This window comes from Aspergillus ochraceoroseus (assembly GCF_002846915.1).
Source record: "Aspergillus ochraceoroseus IBT 24754 chromosome Unknown P175scaffold_2, whole genome shotgun sequence".
Classification (NCBI taxonomy): Eukaryota; Fungi; Ascomycota; class Eurotiomycetes; order Eurotiales; family Aspergillaceae; genus Aspergillus; species Aspergillus ochraceoroseus.
Window position 1 is genome coordinate 3645180 of NW_024468477.1, and position 17964 is coordinate 3663143.

Here is a 17964-nt window from a genome sequence, read left to right on the forward strand (position 1 = left end):
ACTTACTTTAATACTAGTATAATCTTTTAAAATTACTTCTTTATAGGATCCTGGCTTGCCTTATCTATAACTTTAATAAATATAGTTTCTAACTAGATAAAGATTATAATAAGAAGGTTTTTAGGAATTCTAAATACCCTAATCTTATAGAAAGTAAGTAAGATAAAAATATTACTATAGTTAAATATATTACTATAAATAGTTAGGTAATAAACTTATTTTTTATTTTTAAAGTAATAGATAACTATATAGAGATCTAGTATTATAATATAGAATAATTACTATCTAAAATAATAATAGTAATATTCTTAAATAATTAGATAATTAATAAGCTTATACTTACCTAGTTATATTAATTTAATATTAAAATAAAGTATCCTAATTATACTAAGTAAGGTAAGAAATAATATCTAATATTTAATAGCTATAGCTTATATCTTATACTTGAATTTTTATAATATTATAAGAAAAATAATATTATTTTCTTTAGTTTTATAACTTATTTAATATATCTTTATTAATCTCTTAATAGAAAACCTTTTCTTACTTATAAAATTAATTTTTATCTCAAGAATAATAAGCTATCTTAATAGGGGGGTAAGCTATATAAGAAGGTAGAGTTCTTAAAGATTATCTAGCTAATCTATAATTAAACCTTTTACTAGTAAATTATTTAAGATACCTTTAAAGAATATAGTATCTAGCTAATTAATAGTACTAAAATTATTAAAAAATTAGTAAATTAAATAAATATACTAGATATATTAATTAATCTTTATTAAACTTTATTTCTACTATTATTATTATTCTCTAGTATTAAAAACAGTCCTCTAATAATAATAGAGGCTCTTCTAAAGAATTAGGTAAAGATTATAAAGGAACTTAATAAGGTATCTAACTAAGTAAGGTAGAATATATTAAAACTCTTTTAATATTAGGTAAAGAAGCTTAAGGAGCTAAAAATAATCTAGAAAGTAATTTAAAGGATTAGGGCCATGTAAGAGCCTTAATACTAGGTTTATACTAAGTACTAGATTAAAGGTCTATCTAGTAATAGGATTCTAAGAGTTCGTGATACTATTTAATTAATTAAAGATAGGAAGGCAAAGGATACTAAATATAAGTAAAGAAGATTAATAAAGTAAAAAAAGAAAGTATATAGTTCTTTACCTCCTCCATACTTGTAGGAGTTAATTTAAAGAGGAATTAATAATATAAGATATATTAAAGAAGCTAGAGAGTTTTTTTATTTTAATTACTAGTATTATTATTATTATATAGCTTTAAATATTAAAAAATCGCGAAGAATATATGATCGCGAAGAATATGTGGCGCACCTAAAGTGGGTAGCAGTTTAGGTGGGCAGAAAGGCATGGATACAGCTTGGCGTGGGTAGAAAAAAACTCCGCGTGGGTAGAACTAGCGCCAACAATTTTCTACCCATGATGAAGTTATGAACTCTGGACCTCAGCATGGGTAGAGCTAGCGCGGTCTAACCTCATCATGGGTAGAAAATCAATTCTCTACCCATGATAAGCTTATCTCTTATTATTAGGGTATAAACCTAATACAAATAAAATATTTACTACTTCTAATATACTAGTAATAGGTATATACTTGGTAGAAATTAATTATAATAATTATAATTTTAATATTAATATTATTTATTATTCCTTTTTTAGCTAGAATTAGCCTTTATATTGATAGTATAGGGTAGTAGTAGTAAATTTTGGTGTCGTAGTACTAATTCTAAGCGAGATCCTATTATGGTTAGATAAATAGCTCATCGTGGGTACCCACGCCGAGAGTTAATCCATTCCGGGGTTCTACCCACGCGGAGTTTTTTTCTACCCACGGTCCCACGCTGAGCTGTAAGCCCCCACATCAGGGATAGCCTATATTTCGACAAAATAATCTCCTGTCATGCGAAACTCCATGAATATATCATCCCCTGAAATAGTCATCCCTGTCCAAGGTATAAGTATAATCACCATGTGCTTGGCAAACAATCACCCATTGAGTCCTGAGCCTTCAAAGATACAAATAGAAAGGGAAATTGTAGTCTCCCCATCTTCCTCAATTTTTGAGATAAAAATAGATGGTGAAACATACACTATGAAGCTTGTAAGTTAACAAGCTTTTTCCACTTTACTATCGCTAATAGCTTAGTATCACGATAATGGGGACCCTGGATGGACAGACAAGGGCCGAGACTTAAATCGATATCGCTGTGAGCTAAAAGCTTACAAGAATCTACTTAAACATGGCGTGTGTGACAGCGGCTTTGTTCCATATTTTTATGGTCATATTGATTGGCTCGACCCAGCTGCATTTCAGCCATTTCTGCAGGATTTCATTCATGATAAATTGCACCCTAGAGCAATTATCCTTGAGTATCTTCCAGCCGCTGAAAGCCTGAACTGTGTTAATTATTCGGAGACCCTCTATAACATGGTTATTGAAGGTATGAAGCAGATACATAATGCTCATGTTCACCACAGGGATATCTACCCCAAGAACATTCTTCTAGTACCGGGAGAAAGTGAAAAGAGACTAGTATGGATTGACTTTGATATTGCAATGACATTCAATGACGTTGGACCTGAGGAAGAAAAGTACAGTCAATATGAAGATGAACTTGTCGCCAGCTTTGGCGAAGCCTTGGTTTGTCCCCCTGAATTTTGTTTGAGACTGCAGGATCTGACATTACTGTTTTCTAGCAGGAGGACCAAAGACAAGGTCTTCCTCCCAATACAAAATTCTATTAATTGTGGCTTCTGGCGCTTTGGGTGTTTCATCTCGGTATTACGAATTTACTTTGCTGGTAGTATAATAAGATTTACAGCTTCTATTCTAATACTTTCCTCTCACAAAGTCTTCTTCGAACGGCTCGGCATTGGTCGCCATTTTCAGCCATCGGGAATTCTTACTAGACCAGCAACGCGCAACCCAGCTATCTAATACAGTATCCTAGATATCTTAGATAATGCTTTATCTGTCCAATGTTTCCTGGTTTACTCGAAGCAGTGGTAAAGTCCAAATTTGCGGAAACGGCTGCGGCCTGTTACATATTTACTGTATTGTGAGCTACAAAGAGTCTGCAAAAAGGATGGGGTTAAGCATGTATGAAATCAGAGTTGTTCCTTTGTATCTAGTTTAGGCCCTATCAAATAATCATAAAGCGCATACTCGTCTCTATTTCAGACAATGAAGTGGTGACCTCTTGACTCGTTACAGCATCATTCTTATTCTTGGTGTATAAGGTGGGATAGTCTTGTTGGCGCATGTGTGGTATTGCGACATGGGCTGTTTCGTGGAGAATGGCAGAGTACATATGGCAGCTTTGAGCAATTATTGGTATTGGAGATCTGTAAGAATTATATTACCTTAGTAAGATTACCTTAATATAACTAGTTAACTAACTAACTAACTAACTAACTAACTAGTAATATAATATTATATAATAATATTATATAGTTCTAAACTAGTCCTAATTAGGAATTCTGCCCGCAAAAAAAATCGAAAAATTTATTGTTGCGGAATGGCAGTATTAGCTCGCCATACTCGCGTCAAGAGGGATGCTCTACGGGCGGCTTTCAAGGAATCATGGCTGTGAGTTCTGTGAACCTTTTTCTTTGTCCGCTATGATCATCAATGAGATTGTTAATAGTTCTTTTGCATCCCAGTGAAACGATCAGCTGTGGCATACTACACATGGACTCTTTACTCAATAACCTCATTTGGGACAAGGACGGAAACAAATGGTTAGTATTCTTCTATGACCACCCCTGGCCCCTTTTTGATTAATTTAATTTTTGAACCCCTTTCTATAGCTATCTTATTGATTGGGAGCGTTGGAGCACTCCTTCTGAAGATATTATCTGGGATACCACTCTTTTCCTTTCCTGGAACCTCGCGCACAGAGTGGGTAGTTATAATAGAAACAACATGTCTACTTGGACTCTATAACACCAATGGCAATTCCATACATACTACTACTACTACTACTACTACTACAATAATAATAATAACCACAACCGCTACTGGACCCTCCCTACCCAACCCAGCATCACCAAGAACTATGTAGCTTACTATAAGACCATATCCAGCAACAGCTCCCAGAGCATTCTAAGTAAGAAATATACATAGGGGTGTACCTTACCTCTGATCTGCCTTTCTCCTGGAACCCTGCTACTGGTGGTTACCAGCAGTAATACCTGTACCTGTTTCTCCATTGAGCAGACAAGCAAGACATGCCGTAGTACTGCGGTGCAGGTCGGGACCTGGGATCCTGCTGTGGGTACTCACTGCTAGTGGCGTTGCTCTCCTGGTGGTCTTTGAATGCTCGCTCTCTTTTCAGTTGATGTCTGGGACGGCCCGGGACGGGGTCGACGTTGTGGAAGTGCTGGGGCATCTATCTACCCCACCTCACTCACTCACTCACTACTTTAGTACGGAGTAGAGTTCAATAGATTCGTCTGGTCGGAGCTTGAAGGAGCAATAGAGTATAGTTCAGGACCGAATAAAAATATCTACTACTTGTTAGTTAGTTAGTGCTATTCAAAGTTCCTTTTGTTAGTTGTCTCTCTACCTATAGTTAGTTTACAAGGACATAGCCCCGGTACCTTTAAACTACCCCCAACCTATCATGCTTTGTATTACCAGGTACTACTTGTAGTTAGGACTGGACTGGCATTATCCATGCATGTTAAAATGCAATATGCATAGAAATAAGGGAAATAAGAAGAAAAAAAAAAAATTTTTTTTTTTATTCCTCCCACCCCTTGGCCTTAAATACAACCGTTGGCTCCCTCAGAAACTTCGCATTCCTTACCAACCGCACCTCCGCCGCCTTGGTCAGTCTCAGATGCTCCCTCTTCTGCTTTTCTTCTTCGCTAGCTTCATCCGAAGTTAAGATAGAGGATGATGAAGTGGCTGCTAGCTCCGCATCCCTCGCCTCCATCGTCTTCTCAAGTACATCGTGCATGCTAGCCAATACCTTCTCGGCTGCCTTGGCAAGGGGCAACTCCGTCGCGGGCACCTCGTCCCCCGAAACCCAGGACTTTCTGTTTTTCAGGTCCGGGTCTGCGGCCGTGAAGACGGCCTCGCGGAGCCGTGCGACAGTGAGAGCGGCGAACATGTCACCCGTACCGCTAAAGAAACAGTCGAGGGCGGGGACATCGATGCGGAAGAGTCGAGGGAGGCCCGTCGAGGTAATTGTGGAGCCAATTACGGTGAGGGGGTTGGTATTAGGGTTGGTGGTTGGTTCTGCTGTGGAGGTGAGTTTAGCAAGTTGAACGGACGTGATTATCACGTGGGGAATGTTGTAGACTTTGTGGATGGTGGTGATTGCTTCGGCCAAGTTTGAGAGGGAAGCGATTTCAAGGCCAGCGAGGACTCTATTTTGTTTTTTTGTCGTTAGTTATTGTTCATGATTTTTTTTTTTTTTTTTTTTTTTTTGGTGGAGAGGGGAAAAGTACTCGGCTTCGAATTGGTTCGGTAGGATTAAATCTGCATGGGGGATGATCTTCTTATATGCTGGGACGACGTCGTTGTTCACGTATAGACGACCTTGGTCACCCATGACAGGGTCAAGGACTACATTTCGTCAATACGCCACCGGAACCTAGCTGGCCAAGGTAAGCATTATGGAGAAGAACGCACCCCAGAAGAAAGACCCCGGTTTCGATGCCGCTTTCCGCTGCAGATCTTTTCCGATATCGCCGACAACCTCAACAGCCGCAGCACTGGGCGCATATCCGGAGAGCATGACATCAAAGTCTGTGAGATAGTTCTGGCACAGCCCCTCATAAAGGGTTCGGATCTCCTCTGCTGTAGCCCGGGTACCCTTAAACTGCCGATACCCTGTATGGTTACCTAGGATAGTACTTAGCATGTGTGTACAACAGAACTGGCGGATTATTGGCGGAAGGGACTGACTGAAATGAACGGTATTCAGGGCGGCAACGTCGCATCCTAATAATTGCATGACAAGGGTTGCCATTTTGTTTCCGACATGACTACACTATCAGTGATCTCTGAATTATGGGCTCTGGCGCTTATTATGTGACGTACCCATAGACTACCTGGGGAATGGATTGTCAATGATAAAACTTGGAAACACGGTGGGCGGTCATAGTGGGGGGGGGGGGGGGCTTACATGGCTGGCGATGGCCAGGACCCTTGTTTCGGGGACGAGAGAGTCTGACATGATTATTCAAGGAGGTAGGTATGTATGAATTCAGTTGAAGAGAGGAAAAATAAAAGGAAAAGAGAGAGAGAGAGTCTATAGGATAGGTGTGTAGTAGATGAATCGAGTCATCCGTATAAGGAACTAATTGTGGGCAAAGATCCAGTTCTGCCAGATAACCAAAGTGGGTCACGCACTGATGGGCAGAATTTTCTCTTTCCATCCAATGTCTAGACTAGATTCATATTGAATACTATTATACAGGTCACAAAATGATATATATATATATATATAAAGACTTATTGAACCTATCTATATCCCTGGTACTGGAATATCCCGAGTCCAAGTGGAGATGATTCAGTAACTGTAGGCTCGCGAATCTTGTACTCCAGATGATATGACGGTGAATTACTTAAAATGGCATAGTATTCCTATTCAGGTTAGGTGGCTTGGCACCATACTCCGTATAATGTTGGAGTGCTGCACTCAGTGAATGCAACCAGCACCACCATAAAGCAGCATCACCATAAAGAAGAAGATAGCAACACGTGACTACTCTGTGTATTTAAGGCCACTATTTCTTTCTAGATCTCTATACTTCTTTCAAGTATCTCTCCTTCTCTCTATTTCCTAGTTAGACCAATTAAATCCATTTCAATCAACTTTCTACCATCATAGTTTGACAACCTTCATCAGGTTATAAGCCCTCCTTAAGGTTCTATTTTATACTTTATAGACCTCCAAAAAACTCTTATCATACTCTTATACCCCTGTATAGTAATCTGCTCCCTAATTAGAAAGAGATCCTAGCAGAAATATTACCTACTACTATTATATTACACCACCTATACTACTATTATGTTACTCTACCTGGGCAATAGTATATAAAAAATCTCCATAATTTAACTAAAATAGCAACTAAACCTACCCCTAGTAGATATCCTGACATCCTGGACTTACCATACCTACCTTTAATGGCTACTACCCTATTTACTAATGGCTGAAATCAAGTAACAAAGCTAAAGAATGGCATATTTAACTTGAGCCTGATAATAGTATTAGAAAATAATTTAAAATTCAAAATTTAGGCTTTATTTATATAAATAGAGCTAAGGCTTTATAAGATAGATAAGCTTCTTAAAAGTAATATTCCTAGACTATAATTTAATAATCCTAAGTATAAATTATAGGAACTTCTTTTATAAATAGTAGCTAGTTAGATACTATATTTAATAAGTAAGAAATTAATAAAGAAATTATTAATAAATACTACTTTATATATCTTTATAAATAATTTTATATAGAAATTATAAAAAATAATTATTAATAATAATTAAAAATATATATATTAAATATAAAGAAAAGTTATTAAAATTAAGTATAAGAATTATATAACTATTAATAAGTTTATATTAAATTTTATTTAGAAGATAAATACTTCTAATAAGTTAAAAATAGTTATTATATTATATTAAGTAGTTACTATAATACTTTAGAAGCTTAAAAGAAATAATATAAGCTTTATAAATTTAACCTTAAATAACCTAGATAATAATCCTATTAAAATAACTATATAGAAGTATTTTTATACTATATATAATATAGTAAAGAATAAGGTTTAAGAGAATCTATTATCTAATATTATATTTAATACTATAATACTAGCTATAAATATATTAAATTCTTAATTAATAATAAATAATAAAAGAAGGTAGTAGTAATAGTAGAAATATATACTATTATAGAATATAATAATTACTAGCTATATTAATTATTAGTTAAAGTAATTTAAGAAATCTAGAATACTATACTTATTTTATAAAGAGGAAAAATATAATACTAAGGACTATCTATATTTAATAATTAATAAATAAAAGGAAGAATAGAGACTAAATTTAATACTTTAGTATTTCAAGCTATATAAGTTAAAGAATAAGAATAATTTAACCTAAAACTAGGCTATTACTCTAATTATATAAGCTAATATTATTCTAGATAATAATAATTTTATACTATCTAGAGTTAACATACTAATAGCTTTAATATTAATTATCTTTAGGAATAGATAATTATATAACTCTAAAGTAAGTTATATAGTATATAATAATTATAATCTCTTTAATAATCTAATTAAAGACCTAAATAACTTTAAGAATTATAATTTTATTACCTCTAATAATAAGATAGTATATCTCTAAGGTTATAGAAAAGTAATAATTTAATTTAAATTAAATAATAGTACTTTAATATTATACTAAATAAAATATCTTTAGAATTTAAATATACTATATAACCTAATACTAGTAGAAAGAATAAAGGTAGAATTAGGAATTTATTTTAATTTAAAAAATTAATATATTTATAAAATAGTAATAGATAAGGTAATTAGATATATAATTTTAGATAATAATATTTTATTTTTAGTTCTAAATAAGGTAGTAATCATGCCTACTATACTAATAGACTTATTATATTAATAATTAGGTTATCTATCTATTAAATAATTAAAGTATAATAAGGTAATACTTTATAATAAAAGTAATAACTTAGCTATTAATAACTTGCTTACTATTAATTAGAATACTAAACTATACTATAAAGTATATTAATTATTAAAATTAAAGAAAAAGATATTTTAAAAACTATAATTATATATAATAAAATTATTATAATTTATATATATAGATTTCTAAGAAATCAAACTAATTAGAAAAAATAATATTAGGTATATCTTACTAATTCTAAATAATTATTCTAGATACCTTTTTATATAATATTTAAAGGCAAAAAGTAAATCTTTAAAGGCATTAAAGGAAATATATAATAGTTAGCTAAATATAATTAGTATCTATATTAGAAGGGTCAGATTTAACTTTACTCCTAAATTTAATAAGTATACTAGATAGAGTAAGGATTTTAGTACTATATATAAACCAATACTACTATAAACCCCTGAGGAAAATAGTACTATTAAATAGTTTAGTAGTTATATAATCTAGACTACCCATATAATATATATATAAGTAAAAATAGAGCTGACTATATGGCTATATAATATAGATATAGTAGTCCATATTTTAAATAGGTTGGTCAGGGAAGGTAATAATAAAAGAAAGCTACTTATATAACTTTTTTATAAAGAATTAAATATCTTAATTAGAGATATTAATCTATAATATATTTATATATAGGGATACAAGATATTTATGAATATCCTATATAAGAATAGGATTAAAAGTATAAAAATATTGCCTAGAATAAAAATTAGTTAACTAGTTAGATATAATAGAGATTATATCTACAAGGTATAACCGCCCCTTCCGACCTAGTCTCCAGGGTCGCGCCTTGCGCGCCCCCGACAGCTCAATACTCAGGACAGCTTAATACTTAGTTTTGTATAGCTTTAATTTCAAAATAATCTAGTATACCTAAATTAAAAGATATTCTAATATAAAATAGATATAAATAAACCTTTATATTTTTTATATCTTCCTAGACTTCTAATATCTCTTTAAAATAATTCCCTAATTCAAGGTATAGGTAACAAGTTCCTGCATAATCTTTAACTATTGCCTTTATAATTTAGATAATTCCTTCTCTATATCATAATTCTTTTTTAACTGCTTTATTTTAGCCAAATTTTAACTAGATATAATGCCTCCTTACTGTAGATGGGATCTTAAAGCCTTTGCATGCTCATAGCGGGCCTGTTCTACCTAAGTATAATATTATAATTTATCCTTTAATAATTCTGCTAGATAGGCCTGTATAATACTACCTTTAATAAAGCTATTTAACTTCTCTTTAAAGCTATATCTATATTCCTCTGCTTAGGGAAGATATTGTGTATAGAATTTAAAGTATTTAGTAGTCTTAGGAGTGCTTCCAAAGAAATGAAAGGATCTAGAATTACTAGGAGTAGTTGGTTAAGTAGAAGGTCTTTTAGGTAGTAATTGTAGAACTTCTTGAGGTTAAAAAGGCATAATTCTAGTATTTTAAAAGTTATAGGTAATTATATATCTTTTAAAAGTTTTTTTTTGAATTATATAAAAGGTATGAAGAAATTTAATCTTAGTAAATTTTCTACCTCTAGAATATTCTGTATTAGTAACTGCTTTAGCATGCCAATGCTTATAGGCATGAAATACCCTAATATTAAGAGGTTGAAGAATATGACTTATATAAGGTAGTAAGAAGAAGATAATAATATTATTCTTTTTATAGAAATTAATAAATTTAAAAGTTATATAAGATCTAAAACTATTATAAATAAGAAGTTAATATTTGCCTTTTATATAGGATTTTATATACTAGTTAAATATTTATATCTATTAATAGGTAAGCTTATTATTTAGATAACCTATATTACTAACCTTAATATAATATCCAGGTTCTAATTAATTAAACTAGCCCTTTAGGATATACTTACTACTTAATAAAATAAGTAGTTCTATAGTATATCTAATAGTATTAATTACTTTAACTATAGTTATATATTCCTGATTAGAATTAGAAGAAATATAGGCCCTTTAGTATTTCTTTATATACTAGATAACTTAATAATTCTTTCTAACTTTAATCTAAAAGCTAGTTTTATTAAAATTCTATATATCTTTAGGTAGGATACCCCTAGTAAAAAGAATATATTTTAGACAAGTAAACTAGGTAAAGATAAGATCTTTATCTTCTATTTTCTTTCTATCTGATTCTATGACTCTTGCCCGCTTTCTTATATATCCAGGATTCTGTAAAAGCTATTAGTTAAACTATTTTTTACTAACTTTAGGTGGTTGGGTCTCTGGGTCTTTATAGGAGGATTATAGGATAGAATTTGCACAATTTATAATTATTTAAGGCCGTGGGTAGACTCCTAGATTATCTAGAGTATTAATATATTAATAAATAGTAAAATCCTGAGCTAGAGATAACTTCATAATTAGTAGTTACTACTGGGATTGAGTTCTATAACCCCTCCAGCATGCCTTAAGGTGGTGCCTTGACACGTTGAAATCTTGTGTAGTTTTAGAGATATTAGGTTTTTTTTGAAAGTATAAGGTATTTATAGTATCCTTAATTTATTTTTTGACTTTATGATAGTCTTCTGACATGGTAGTAGTTAAATAAAATAGATTTAAAGTAGGATAGTTGAAATTTTGAAAAACTAAGCATTGAGCTGTCCTGAGTATTGAGCTGTCGGGGGCGCGCAAGGCGCGACCCTGGAGACTAGGTCGGAAGGGGCGGTTAGTATCTAGATACAGGGAAGATAATTTAGTCAAGGAATATAATATTTAATAAAGGTAATACTAATAGAATAGATAGAATATAACTATAACTTCCTAATAAACTAAAACTAAATAATAATAGTCTATCTAGAGTAACTATATTTATTAATACTAAAAGAGAAAGAATAACTTATAATAGTATATCTTAAAATAATACTATTTTCTAAATCTTACTATTAGTAAATAATAATAAGGTTATTATAGGAAGAATTTAAATATTAATACCTAATCTAGCCCTACCCGAACCAAGCCTATCCAACCTAGAGGTAGGTGCTGACTTGATATATTTGTGCCTACCTGCCTCTAGGGCTGTCTCTAAAACCACCCTACCTAACCTAGAGGCAGGTATCAAACTCATCATACCTAAGTGGCTACCTGCCTTTAGGGCTGCCCCTAGGGCTATCTCCAAAACTACCAAGCTCATTATACTAGAGCAGATACTAGTCTCCAGGGCTGTTTCTGAAACCATTACTAAGCAAAATAATCGAGTAATTAGCAAGGATATGGAGGAGATAGTAAGATCTAGTATAGAGGAATAATCTAAGTAGGGTAGATATAAAGGGATAATTAACTATTTTACTATAGATAATCTATATACTAGTTAACCTATTTTTAAAAGAATACTAGTATTATAATTAATATAAAGGCTTCTAGAGTTATTTACCTAATATAGGGAGATCTTATTAGTTTTAGAACCTTCTAAAAATAACTATGCTCTAATAACTCTAGATATACTAAAAAGGAAGTGTTTAAAGACTAGAAAGTAGGTTAAATTTAATATTAGGAATATAAAAAGGGGACTGTTAACGCCACACCCTGTATCGATCCAACCACACCCCTTCCTGATCCTGCCACACCCCCTGACCTGATAATGCCACACCTATTTATCACGTGATCTTTTTTCTTACTATATATGGTTTAGTTATAAGAGTATGTAATTTAGGTAATATACTATATTATTAGACTAAAAGGTTACTATAATCAGACCTGATAGGTAGATGGCTGTGGTTCGAATCTAGCTGGTGTTATTGTGTGTGTGACAATAATAATTAAGTCCTAGGGTTGGATAGTCCCACTAGACCTAGATAGGTGCTAGGGTTGGGTAGAGAGTCCCACTAGGCTAAATAGGTGCTAGGGCTGGGTTAAGTCCTGCTAGACCTGAATAGGTGCTAGGGCTGGGTTGAATCCTGCTAGACCTAAATAGGTGCTAGGGCTGGGTTGAATCCTGCTAGACCTAAATAGGTGCTAGGGCTGGGTTGAATCCCGCTAGACCTAGTTACACTACCAGATTTGAACCATGCCTACCTGCTTACAGCCCTTAGCTTAGCCTAGCTAGCTTAGGACTGGGGGTCCCTACTAAATATATGCTAGTTAGCTTGCGGTCAAGCCTTATCTTAAGGAAGGAGATAGTTGTTATGGCGTGTACTAGGTATACTGGTGCCAAGGTAAATAATTGCTAGGTATATAAGGTAGGATTTGGGCAGATCAGACTATTAGGTCTAATTATAGTGATTTTTTAGTCTAATAGTTTAGATATATTGTCAGGGGGCAGAGTCGGATTCAGATATTTATTGACTAGGAGCTAACCAGACAGAATAGCAGAATAGTAGGTGTCAGGTAATAGACAGGACATAGCTTAAAGAGCTATAATAGGATTAAGGATAATATAGCTTAAATATAAGAATAAGGATAAATAATTAAGGTAGAATCTAACTAGATAGGTACTATAGCTTTATACTATAATAGTACTCCTCTCCTTAGGATTAAGCTTTATTAAGACTAGGGAGGAATTAGCTAGGGTTTCTTAGAATAATAAAGGTAATAATTATTTACTAGTTAATAAGTATTTTTTAGATATTTAATAAGCTCTTTAATTAACTTATTATATTTAATTTATTTAATAATATATTATAGCTTAAATTTATTATAATCTTAATAAATTTATTAAGAATTAAAAATTTTTTTAATTTTTTATTTTTTTAATTCTTTTATTTTAATAAATAATAATAAATTAAGATATTAACTAGATAGAGGGTTATTAATAATAAAGTAAAGTAAAAATATATTAAATATAAGATAGATTTTTATATTTTTAAATAATTTAAATTTATAAATATATAGATTAATAATCTTTTTAATATAATATAATTTAAAATTCTTCTAATTTAATTTTTTTTATAAATAAAATATTTAAATATTATAAATATCTAGTTAGATTTCTTACCCTATAATATAGTAATATATAGGTTATTTTTAATAATTAATTTATACTTTATAATAGGCTTAAATAAATAAAATTTTAATATAAATAAATTTATAAATCTTATATATAATATTAGTAAATTTTTTAGTATTTTTCTTAATAGAGTAGATAATAGAATAACTTAGTTTAAATCTTAATATTAGATAGAATCTATAATTAATTATAAATAATAATACTCTTATAAACTTAAAATAAATAAAGTTAGTAATAAACTTAATTATTAATAATTATTTAGATTAATTATCTTATAGATATAATATATATACTTATAAGTATTATTCTAAAATAATATTAATATATTTAGTTTAGCTATTAATCTTAAAATAATAAATAATAGATAATAAGTTATAAATCTTTAGATAGGATATTAGATATTTCTAGAAAATAGTAATAAATTAGATTTTATAATCTAATATAATTATTTTAGGGATACTATAAAGCTTTTAAATATATTTAAAATATAGATTAGTTATCCCTTTAATATTAATTATTCTAGTATAAGAAAGGAAGTACTTTATTTTTATTAAATAATTAATTATAACTAGAATAGTATTATAGCTATTACTTAATAATAAATATATAATAAAGTCTATACTTATATCTTGCTAGATATATTTAGGGATTAATAAAAATCTTAGTATTCCTTACTTTACTTCTTAGAAAGAAGTAATTTAATAATAAAGATAATAATTCTAAACCTATTAATTAATATACTTATAGATTCTAGACTAGAAATATTTATATAATATTAGTTTATATATCTTAATTCTTTTAGAATATCTAGTAATAAGATTTTTATAATAGAGTCTTAATATTTTAACTTTTATCTTATTATAATTAAGTATATAAAGTTAGTTTTAATATCTTAGATATAAACTAGTATATTTATAATTAGCTAGTATAATATTAAGGTATCTTAGTAGATTATCCTTTAGAATATTTAGAATAGACTAGAGCTTCTTATCTTATAAATAAGCTCTATTAAATAGTAGTTATAATATTAGTAATAGGGAGATTAGTTTATTAATAGCAGGTTATTTAGTAAAATATACTTAATATTAACTATTAATATTTAGTTTTAGATTAGTAGTAGTTTTAGGTAGTAGGTTTTTAAATTTTAAGATAGTCTAGCTCTAATAAAGGAATTATTTATCTCCTTCTTTAGGTAAATCCTTTAATCTCCTAATTAATATATTAGGCTTAGTATCTAATTTCTTAGAATAGTAATATATTTAGAAGTTAAATCTTAATAGAAATTTAGACTAGCAGGCTTATTAATAATTTAGTAATTTAGTTAATATAAAATACTCTAGATTCTAGTAATCTATAATAATCTTTATAAGTAATAAAATCTCTTTTAATTTAGGATACTATTCTTTAAAATAATAAATAATAATTAATAATTCTTTATTATAAATCTTATAATTATATTTTATTATAAAATATTTTTTAAAGAAAAATATAATAAAATATAATATATTTTTATTATTATATTATAATAATACTCTAGTAAATATATAATTAAAAGTATTAATTTCTAGAATTATATTTTTTAACTAATTAAAAAATTTTAATATTAGAGTATTTATAAAAATAATTTTTAATTATTTAAATATTTTTTAATAAATAAGTATCTAATTAAAATTAATATTCTTCTTAATTAGATTAACTAATAGTTTAATAATTTTTAAAAAATTATAGATAAATTAGTAGTAAAAGTTCTTAAAGTTAATAAAGGTTTAAATATTAATTAGATAAGTTAATATTTCTTACTTAATAATTATTTTTACTTTATTAAGATTTATTTAGAAGCTATTTCTACTTATAATTAGTCTTAGAAACTTTATCTTATATATAAAGAATTTATATTTACTAAATTTAATATAAAGTTCTACTACTTATAGGTATTCTAATACTTATTAAATATAATAAATATATTTAGTATAAGTTTAGCTATAAATTAGAATATTATTTAGATATATAGTATAAAAGATATCTAAATAATTATATAAGATTTTATTAATAAATCTCTAGAATAATACTAGGGCTCTAGTAAGCCTAAATAATATTACTAAGGATTTAAATAGGCCTAATTAAGTTTAGAAGATAGTAAGATATTCTTGTCCTTTCTTAATCTATAGATTATTAAAAATAGAGATAATATTAATTTTTAAGAAATATTTTATTCTTTTTAAGTTATTTAGTATCTCTTTTATTAATAATAATAAGTAATAATCTTTTATAGTAATTATATTTAGAGCTTAATAATTTATATAGAATTATAGGCCTCCTCTAGATTTTTTTATAAATAAAATAGGGGATATAATAGGAAAGAAACTAGAATAAATAAAATCTTTTTTTAAATTTTCTTTAATTTATTTTTTTAGAATTTTTAATTTATCTTAGGACATGCTATATAGGTTTCTAAAAGGTAAAGTTTTTCTAGGTAATAGTTTAATCTTATAATTATTAGATTAATAGGATAATAGGTACTTGGCCTTCTTTAATAAGAATATATTATAGAACTTAATAAACTTAAGGGGTAGTTACTTTTATAGCTTAGATTTAATAATAGTAATAAGATTTAAAGTAACTTTAATATTAATAATAGTAGTAGTAAATATCTAGTATCTATAGTAGGTATATATAATATAGGTAATAATTAAGATTCTAATAATATCTTAATTTTTTAGAGATTTAGAGCAGGGGTTAAGGTATTAAGGAGAAGCTTTTAATAATATATTATATAATATTAAAATCTTTATAAATTTTAAAGGTATATTATAGTACTTTTTATAATAAGAGTTTTTAAATAAAATAATATAATTAATAAATTTAATTTAAGAATTATAAGTCTTTAATTAAAATAAATTAAGAATAATAAAAAAGTATATAAGTTAAATTATAAGAAAAATAATATTCTTTTTAATATAATTATAAATTCTTTAAATTAAATAAATAAAATAAATAATATTATTAAATTTTACTAGAGTACTATTAAATCTCTTTAGTAAGATAAGATTTTTTAATAGTAGTATCTCTAGTTAGTTATCTATAGCCTAATTATAATTTATAAAATATTTATTCTTAGTTCTAGAATTAATTATAATAAAAGTTAATAAAGTCTTATTAGAGATTTTTAGATTAATAAATAAAATTATTAATTTAAATTAGTAACTTTCTTCCTTTACTATTATTCTAGCTATTACAGCCTTTAATAAATAGAGAGAGTACTAGGGGTATCTTTAATTATAGCTTAGATTAGAGATACTCTATTTTCTAATTTAGGGGATATAGGATGTTTAGCAGGTAGGATTCTAGTTAATAGGGGGTATAGGTCTAGTTTAGTAGTAGATATAGAAATATAGCTAGTTAATCTTTAGTTAGGATATAGATAGCTACTTACTAGGTAATTAGTACTACTATAGTAGTAATACAGGTATTAGGTTTAATAATCAAGGTAATAAGTAGTAGACAGGTTTATTAGGTCTTTAGTAGGAGTAGTAGTAATAACAGGATTAATAAAGATTATAAAAATTTAGGTAGTAAGAATTAGCTTTAAAATAGATTAGGGAGGCTAGAAATTCTTTATAAATAGGGATAAAATAATACTTATATAATAATAATAATAATTTTTTAAATTTTATAGATAATTAATAAAGTTATTGTCATGGTGCGAAGCCATAGTACCTATCTAGTTAGATTCTGCCTTGACTGTCTACCCTTATTCCTGTATTTAAGCCATATTGTCCTTGATCCTGTTATAGCTCTTTGAGCTACATCCTATCTATTACCTGATATCTACTATTCTGCTATTCTATCTAGTTAGCTCCTAGTTAATAAATATCTAAATCTAACTTTATTTTCTAATATTACATAGCTCCTCTCTACTAGAAATTAATTACTACTATCATGCCTGTCTTACTACCTATACTATCTAAAGATATAGAAACCCTCCTATATAATACCCTTAATAAATTAAAATAATATATTACTAAGATATACTAGTTCTCTACTACTATTATAGAAGAACTTTATAAATTATCTATTCTATACTCTACTATTACTAATCTTCTTAATTATATTTAATAAAAAGATAATATAATTAAGTACTAGAAGATATAAACTAAAGAAACCTAATAAGAGCTATTTAAAGTACTTACTTAGAATAACATGCCTTCTTAATTATTATCTCCTTCTAAAAAAGATACTAATATTACTACCCTCCC

The 17964-nt window shown here is 28.7% G+C and overlaps 2 protein-coding genes across 2 annotated transcripts; one reads left to right on the top strand and one right to left on the bottom strand.

Annotated features, from left to right (window-relative positions):
* Window positions 1-1959: 1959 nt before the first annotated feature.
* Window positions 1960-2770, top strand: P175DRAFT_0475695 (uncharacterized protein; the record flags this gene model as incomplete). The annotated part of the gene is made up of 3 exons (XM_040895246.1): window positions 1960-2124; window positions 2170-2664; window positions 2721-2770. Exons 1-3 carry the CDS (start codon window positions 1993-1995, stop codon window positions 2766-2768), a joined length of 675 nt encoding a protein of 224 aa, XP_040754796.1. The 5' UTR covers window positions 1960-1992.
* Window positions 2771-4553: 1783 nt separating this feature from the next.
* Window positions 4554-6318, bottom strand: P175DRAFT_0475698 (pyridoxal kinase). The gene is made up of 6 exons (XM_040895247.1): window positions 6161-6318; window positions 6076-6086; window positions 5941-6020; window positions 5665-5877; window positions 5481-5598; window positions 4554-5399 (listed from the first exon to the last, which is right to left on the bottom strand). The coding sequence occupies exons 1-6, from the start codon at window positions 6209-6211 to the stop codon at window positions 4769-4771; spliced, it is 1104 nt and encodes a 367-aa protein (XP_040754797.1). The 5' UTR covers window positions 6212-6318; the 3' UTR covers window positions 4554-4768.
* Window positions 6319-17964: the final 11646 nt, after the last annotated feature.